We start from the raw sequence: 8,507 nt of genomic DNA, 5'->3' as shown, positions 1-8,507 counted from the left end.
TTCGAGTGGCCGCGAGGATGCGTGTGTCCGGAGGCGGCAGCTGCTGCCGGGAATAATCCCGTGGAGAAGCCGGTGGCGGACCAGAGTCCGCCGGGAGCGCGTGGCGCCTCAGCACCGAGGGCGACGACCTGAACGCTCCCGGGGCGAAGGATGTCACCAGGAGCCGGGCACCTTCCCCGCGGCACGCCAGGCCCTCCCAGCCCCCGAGCCCTGCGCCCGGGCGCGGTGGGACTCGGGCAGGAGCCCCGGGGAGCCCGTGCCCTGGCTTTGCTGGCGAGGAGGAGGAGCGGAAGGAGGAGCCCGGCTGTGAGGCGCGGGCGTCGCCGCCCACCCGGCCGCGAGGAGGCGGACCTGCTCCGAGCGCCGAGCGCGCGCCGGGGCTGAGCCTTGCAAACAAGTGTCTGTGGCAGTGTCCCCGCGGCCCTCCGGCGGCCCTCGTCGCGCTGGGACTGGCTCCTCCGGACAGAAGGAACCGAAGAAGCCCCGGGAGCCGCCACCACCTCCACCTTCGGCCGGGAGCTCCGCGCAGGGGCCGCGGACTCTGCGCGGCTGCTCGGCTCCGTGGACACCGGGTCGCAGCGCGGGCAGCGCCCGGCTCTCACCGAGCAGCTCCCGGCAGAATAACGCGCGTGGCTGTCCCACCCCTGGGAGGGGTTGGCGGTGCCGCGAGCTGCCGCCCAGTTTGCAGCGCTCTCTCCGAGGGAGGATCCGTCACCGGGAAAGAGTAGCCTCCACCTGGCCGAGGCGCAGAAGTGGCTAGGGAGGGAGCCGTCCGCTGCTTCGTGTCCGCTCTGGGCGCGGCGACCGGGGATCCGCGGGCCGGAGCCCAGGCTCAGCCCGGAGCCTGCGGGTGGCGGGGCGAAGCGCACCGCGATCTGGGGGTTTGCTGAGCGGTCCCCCACGCCCCGCGGGGTCCTGCAGCCCCGATTCGCGGACTGGAAGCCACGGAGAACCGCTGCCACGGACTGCGGACCAACACTGTCCCTCTTGGAAGCGGGTTCTGCTATGACAGCTGGGCTCTCCAAGGGGATAACCTGGGTGTCCTCGGTAAAGTTGTCGCCGAGCCGGGAACCCTTTTAGGGGTCACAGCGTCGCGGCTCGGGGGGCGGCCAGGTGGCTGGCGGCGGCCGTGGCTCGGCGGGAGCCGCGCGGCCGGGGGGCTTCTGGGGGTGTGCGCCCCCAGCCGGCTGCCCTCGTGGATGCCTCCCGGCGGCGGCGGGCCCATGAAAGACTGCGAGTACAGTCAGATCAGCACCCACAGCTCCTCCCCCATGGAGTCGCCCCACAAGAAGAAGAAAATCGCGGCCCGGAGGAAATGGGAGGTGTTCCCGGGGAGAAACAAGTTCTTTTGCAACGGAAGGATCATGATGGCCCGGCAGACCGGCGTCTTTTACCTGACGCTCATCCTCATCCTGGTCACTAGTGGACTCTTCTTCGCCTTCGAGTAAGTGCTGATTTCTAGACGCCTTGCTCCCCTCGCCTTCCCCTGCGCCTACTTTGGCGACTTTCGTTTTCTGTTATATATTGTTATATAATGCTAGCCCGCTCCCCTGTTTTCCTTTTAAGGAGCAGTTTGGTTTTCAGCCCCCTGGAATAACACCTTGCTGGGCTGGGATCCTGGGAGTCAGGAAGAGAGGAATGGGAGGGAGCACGAATAAGGCAAGCCAGATCACCTGCTCCAGAGCCTTGGGTGGAACCAGGCAGGTGGGCTCTCGCCTCTGAGCCTGGAACTAGCACATCAGCCCAGGTGCAGCCTTCTGGGGGAGGGTCGTGGGGATTTCTAAACTAGAGATAAACAGACTTGACCTAGTCCGTGCCCTCCCAACCCCCGCCCCAAGGAAGTTTGAGGCATCTTCTTGAACCTAGTTGGCTTCATCTTGTCCCCGGTTTGCAGAATAATTAGGGATCTCAGTTATTTTTGGCCGAGCGTGTTGATTACCTACAGTGTCCTGCATGGGTAATTTCATTTCTCATTCTCCTTGTACTCTCAATTAACAGCCTTCGCTTACCAAGGGTGGAGTGCACCCTCTTTCAAAGAAGTTTCCACAGAGAATATCCACAATAGATCATTTGGAAACAGGCAAAAGGTGTGGGGCCTGGAGAGGAAAACGGGACACTACATAATTTCTCCTGATTCCTGAAACAGTTCTTCGGCACTTTACCCTGGGATGGGAAAACACGTGAATCTTTAGGAAATCAAATTGGCCAAAGCAACGACGCTCTACTCACTGAAGAAAGGTCTTATTTATTAGTAGCCCTTACGTAAAGAGTTTAGCAGTATTCCAAATCAATAGCAAAGGCTTCGATTGGGTTCAACATTTGCAGCTTCTCACCTCGCCCTCATTCTATGCTCAAAAGAAGTTACGGTCTCTATCCGAACTTTTAGAAAGGAGTATGTTTACGGGCAGATTGTCTTTGAGCTGCTCACATTCTATTACAGGCATGACGGATGCTTTCCGTCCTTGCCACTTCTTCCGGCCAGGGTTAGCTAAAACTAAAACCTACTATCTCCCTCAGTCTTGTCTTTAGCGAGTGCCAGGCTCCGATTCCGACCCCAGCTTTTGCTTATTTATCCTTTACAGCCCCTGCCCTCCATTTCTGAGTCTGGATTGCCCAGGAGTCTCTGAGGCTACCTTTTGTAGGTGTTGAGACTAAATTGGTGTCATCTGTTGGGGGCCCAGTGGCCCGGAGGGAACGGCTATGAGGTGTGTGTGGAATGTCAAGGAGGCAAAACCCAGGTAGCTCCTGGTGTTTCCGAGGGTCCCAGCCAGCCAGCGTCTTGTCCCTGCTGACTGGACCGGTGGGCACCGGAGGGAGGGGCGCAGAGGCTCCTGCTGTGTTTGCCTTCGGCATCAGAACCAACACCCAGGTGGGAGTGAAGATGCCACATGTGTGACAGAAATGCCATTCCCTTGGCAGTGGCTGTAGTTGGACATGTTCAGTGTTCCAACTGCATGCTTTAAGCAGATTTGTATTGGCATTTTAACTCTTTTCAGTGATTCTAGGAGTAGAGACAGGTAGGTAGTCTTCACCAGTTGCAGACCTTTGGTTGTGTGTATGTTGCATGTGGGATGGTGGGTAAGTCACTTTTGAGGTGTTTCCAAATCTTCACTGTGTGGTTGGAGACACCCCCTCCCAAGTTGTGCTCTATCTTTTATTGTCCTGTTCATACATAGCTTCTAACCAAATCATAAATTCATTTTCATTTCTTAGTCTCTCTCCTCTCTCCCTCTCTCCCCTCTCTCTTTTCTCTCTCCCTCTTTCTTCACAAGGTCCCCAAAGCCCTCACCTCCAGCTTATTGAGATCCTTTGTGGCATCACTGTTGTGCTGGGTGATGACTGTAGGAACAACCACGGGCACCGAGGTTTTATTAGATCCTCTTTGCAGCATTGTTTTTACATCAGTTCTGGGGACGGAGGGGGGGGGCGGGGGGGGCGGGGTGTGGATGTGCGTGCATGCTTACTCCTCACCACTGTTGCTTCAACATGGCAGTTTGAAGTTTCAAGAAAGTAAGAGGCCAATCTTAGTGTTATGCTTCAGTTGAGAAAAATCGTAGGTTTAGTCAAACCTTGGAGTGTTACAGTTTGGGATCAAAAATAATGCCAGTATTATCTGCTCCTGCTCATCTTTCTCCTAGCCATCCTTCAATTGTTTATTGAACACATACTCTGAGCTTCCCTATTGTGATTGTTTGGTTTCATCTCTTGGTGGCTTCTCACGTGAACAGCTACATTAGGCTTGCTGTTATGACAAAATAGCCTAGAAAAATAATTGAAAGAAGAAAGGATGTATTTTAGCTCACAGTTTCAGAGGCTTCAGCCTCTGTTTGTCTGGCCCATTGCTTTCATACCTAAGGAGGAGAAGGATAACATGCCTACAGGATCATGTGCTTGAGGAAGGCTGCTTATTTTGTGGCAGGTAGGAAGCAGCAGGAGACAGAAATGGGCCCCCAATGGACTTACTTTCTACCATGAGGCCCAACCTTCTACCACCTCCCAGTAATACTATCATATAAACTCACCCTTTGCCCTCATTCCCAACCTGGAACAGATGAACAAGAAAGCTGAGCCAAGAACAATGACCTTACCAGAACTCAGCAACAGGTGTTGGTGGTGACTTCAATCCCTGGAGAATTACAGAGTAAAAATGACTGTTCCCATGAGAGAGAGATGAAGAGAGAGAGAGATCACAACACTAGCTATGGGAAGGCTGCTGAGCACAATTCCTTAGGTTTACCATGTTTTCTGCAAAGAACAGAATCTGGTTAGAAGTAGGATGTTTGGAAATGCACATCCTAACTTTTCAGCAGCATGACCCTCAATAACTGGTCATTTTTAAAAATAAATTTTCTGTTGGTTAAGATTTATCATCATCATCATCAAATTGATACCAGTTAGGGTCACCTAGAGAAAGGGAACCACAGTTGAAGGATTGCCCAGATCACATTGAACCTGTGGCCTTGTCTTGTGAAATATTGTCTTGATTAATGATCAGTGTGGGAGGGCCCAGCCTACTGTGGGCGGCACTATCCCTAGGCAAATAGGTCTGGGCTATGTAACAGAGGTAGCTAAGCAAATCAGTGAGCATCATTCCTCCATGGCATCTGTGCCAGGTCCTGCTTCGACCCCCCTCAATGATGTATTGTAACTTGGAAGTACAAGCTGAAATAAACTCCTTCCTCCCTAAGGTGCTTTTACAGTAATTCTCAACCTGTGGGATCTCCCTGACACCCCTTCCCCCCCCCAAAAAAAAAAGACCAGGTGAAAACACAGATATTTATATTACCATTCATAATAGTACCAAAATTACAGTTATGAAGTAGTAACAAAAATAATCTTATGGTTGGGCACCACCACAACATGAGGAACTATATTACAGGGTCACAGTCTTAGGAAGGTTGAGAGCCACTGTGAGGATGTTTTTTTCATAACAGACTAGGTCATTTCAGGTTGAAAATGAAAGTCAGCTAGCACACCTCACTTCTAAAATTTATAAAGTGGGATTTATAACATTTACCTTTAAATGTTCATGTTAAGTGGGAAAATTCTCTTAGGGTGGTGATTGGTGTGGAACAAATCCTGACTGCATGGCATGTACTGTTAGGGTAAACACCCCAAGAACCCTGACTACCCTCTGAGAGCCTTCAGGAAGCGAGAGTGTGAAGACAGCGTTATTAGTACTGAGGAAATGGGCTGCTGCGCAGTCCCTTTATAAAAGTCCCCTGAGCCCGTGTAGGCAATGTCCCTGATCTTACCCACGAAGTGTCCTAGTCCACACCCCGATTCCACCTCCATTTCTGGAGCTCACACCTTAGAACTGTAAACCAACAAAGAAGCTACAAGAAGTAACCAGATCTAACGCTTCATCTTTGCAAGCAGGTCAGGGCTGCTTATCCTTTTTGGCTTGCCTTCACTGAACATATGGAGTACTGGTGAGAAGTGACAGCATTTCATAGCTGCCATTTAGGAGGGGAGGAAGGGACACTCACTGCAGAGACATCTCACTGCTCCCCGTGGCTACCAAGGGTCTCTCCAAAGGCTGCAATACCACTGTCCTCATAGCCACGGAATGGCATTTGCTCAGTGAACATTGTCAATCAGTGCCTTTCCCTGTGGATTATACACACGTGGGCACACAAAGCCTACTTTGTCATGGCTAAAAACCTGAAAGTGAAAAATCTTTGTCTCTGACGACTGGGGTTTCATAGTTACTTTTCACAGGCTTAGAGAGAGGGACCTGAGTGGGAATCCAAGTGAGGTTCTTGTTTCAGGGTTCTCATGTAAGCTGAGCAGAGATCTGCTTAGATTCCAGGCATGACTATGTCTCCTTGTGACAGGGTGAAGGTATTGCTGGGGTCCCAATGTGAGTGAGAATTTGGGAACGTTCTCAAAATTGTCATTGTTAGAAGCCCATTCGTATGTGTTTCAAAAAGCAGTGTGGGGCCAGGAAGATGGCTCAGCAGGTAAAGGTACTTGCAGCCAAACTTGACACTCTGTGTTCAGTCTCTATGACCCATATAGCTAGAGAGAACTGACTCCTGCAGGTGGCTCTGCCCTTCAGAATGCCGGCCTTGGCATGCACGCACGCACACGCACACACAGTAACAGACAAATTCACAAAGGTGTTTTTCTTTCTCTCTAGTCTTTCTCTGCCTCCTCCTGCTCCCTCTCTTACATCTGCCTTCTCTTGTTGACTTCTTTTCTTGTTAACTTAGCTAATCACCTCTGAAATAAATGAAGAGTCATTGGGAGTCAGTAGATCTGGGGTCATGCTGGCCTTGGCAATGGTACTTGGAGCCATTCTTGGTAAATAAAATTGTCACCTATAATAATGATGTTATTATAGGTGGAATAATCTCTGTTATCTTGTAAGATACTACAATAGAAGGTTCCCAATTTGTGTGAGTATGCTCTCCATCACCTAACAAAGTGCCCGAGGTAATTAACACATGAAAAGGAAAGGCTTATTTGTCTAATGGTTTTAGAGGCTCTAGCTTATGGTTTTGTAGACCCATTTCTTTTAGGACTCAAGTAGGGGCTTCTAGATAACAAATGGTGGGAAACACTTAGAGGAACAAAACTCATCCTTTATGACTGAAAAGCAAAAGAGGAAGAAGACAGAGCTCCATAAACCCTTTTGAGAGCTCCATAAACCCCGATTGTTTGAGGACCTACCTAAGTCCTACCTCCTGACAGGGCTACCATCTCCCAACAGTGCTACTATAGAGACCAAACCTTCAAACACATGGGCCTCTGGGGAACATTTGGTATCTGAGATGTCGCTGAAGCTGTCTTCTGTAAACAATTGTCAGTTCCAGTAAGGCCTCTGTCATAGATGGGTTAGTTCATTATGTAGTGGAGATGAAGCTTTCAGAACCTCAAGGGGCCACCTTCTCCAGATACTCCCATGCAGAGTATATCTGGTTTGGTACCATTCTCTGAAAATATCTGCAACATGTCACATCTTCTTCTGGCCGGATGCTTGTGATTCTGTGGGCTGCCAAACATCTGGAGGTTGATGGAAATGGTGGCAGTAATCCTCAGGACCTTATGAGACTATGTTCCCCGTCCACACAGTGATGGGCAAGAAGATTCATGACTCATTGTGGTTCTGCAGGAGTCTTGAGTAATTTCAAATCTTCATTAATCTCTTACATGACAAATGCCCACTTAGTATTTATTTTTGCCCTAAATGCTCTAGTCAAATAAAGCACTCTGGTATCTAGTATATATATATATATGATATATGTTATATATATTATATGCTATATAATATATATGTTATATATATGTTATATATTTATTCTTTAATGCTTTGTAGGTTCTTGACTTGGGACATAAAAAATCCATCAAATAAAGCCTCCAAAGATGCCATTGCACACCTGTGTTTAATTTTTTTTATTTTAAAGTGTGGGTATGTGTGTGGTTATTGCACACAGGTACAGACGCCTGGGGAGGCTGAAAGCTTTGGCTCCCTCTGGAGCTGGAGGTACAGGCAGTTGTGAGCTGCCTGATGTGGCTTCTGGGAGCCAAACTTTGGTCCTTTGTGAGATTAGAACATGCCCTTAGCAGCCAGGCCAGCTCTCCAGGCCCAGGCACCTGTTTCGATGCCGTCTCTCTGAGCTGGTGGGGGTAACACTGTGTACTATGCAGAAGAGATTCGTGTAGGTTCCTGAAATAGGTATGGCGCTTAATTATTTAATGGACCGTATCTGCATATCCTGGAGATTTTTCTTTTCTGCAGTATAATCTTGTCCATGATTTATTCATGACAGAGTTATTATGTCTTAGCAATAGAATTTAAATGAAGGATTTCAAGGAAGCATGCTATTCTGTAGCTGGGCTTGTTAGCGAATCTAGAGGTGTTCTTATAGCTCCTTAAAGTTAGTTGCATGTAGGAACTGGAGGCTAATAAAATGGTTTTGACTGAGTTGCTCAGGTAAGGGCTGGGAACCATCTTTTGCTCTTATTTAGTTGTTCCTTAAACGTAGAAGACTGATCCCATTTCAAATGTTTTGTTAAATTTGAATCATGGTCTTAGAGTGTAGCATGGGCTGCTCTGAAACCGGAAATCCTCCTGCCTCTACCTTCCAGGTGCTGATATTATAGGTACGTGCTGCTACGCAGCAAGTTCTCAGAGATTTTTTCACTTAAGTTTTAATTACGTGCGTGCACGCACGTGTGTGTGTGTGTGTGTGTGTGTGTGTGTGTGTGTGTGTGTGTATGGGAATGTGCACCTGAGTGCAGGTACCTAAGAAGTCAGACACTCCGGAGCTGGAGTTGCAGCGTTGGAGGAGTAAGTCTGAGGCCCCTCATGCGGGTTCTGGGAACTGAACTCAGGTCCTCTGAAAGAGCCGTAAGTGCCCTGAGCCACTGTGCTCTCTGTCTAGCCCTTCAAACATATTTTTAAAATATTTTAATTGTTTAGTTAGCATATGAAATAATGGATTTCACTGTTACATTTTTGTATGTTTTTCATTGTACTTTATAAAATAGATGGTCTTCTA

At 49.2% G+C, this 8,507-nt stretch overlaps 1 protein-coding gene across 4 annotated transcripts in view; it reads left to right on the top strand.

Moving 5' to 3' along the window:
* The first annotated feature begins 369 nt into the window (after positions 1 to 369).
* Zdhhc14 (zinc finger DHHC-type palmitoyltransferase 14) overlaps positions 370 to 8,507 on the top strand; it is a 285,920-nt gene continuing 277,782 nt past the window's right edge. For 2 of the 4 annotated variants that reach the window (XM_060373221.1, XM_060373220.1), the window contains exon 1: positions 370 to 1,444. In XM_060373221.1, the coding sequence (XP_060229204.1) occupies positions 1,200 to 1,444 (245 nt within the window). In that variant the 5' untranslated portion in view covers positions 370 to 1,199. The remainder of the gene's footprint in view (positions 1,445 to 8,507) is intronic. The other 2 variants (XM_060373219.1, XM_060373218.1) reach the window with 2 other exon arrangements.

The sequence above is a fragment of the Meriones unguiculatus genome, chromosome 20, assembly GCF_030254825.1.
Source record: "Meriones unguiculatus strain TT.TT164.6M chromosome 20, Bangor_MerUng_6.1, whole genome shotgun sequence".
In the NCBI taxonomy this organism is placed as follows: domain Eukaryota; kingdom Metazoa; phylum Chordata; class Mammalia; order Rodentia; family Muridae; genus Meriones; species Meriones unguiculatus.
Note: the sequence above shows the minus strand (reverse complement) of the source record. Positions and strands in the feature narration are given on the sequence as shown.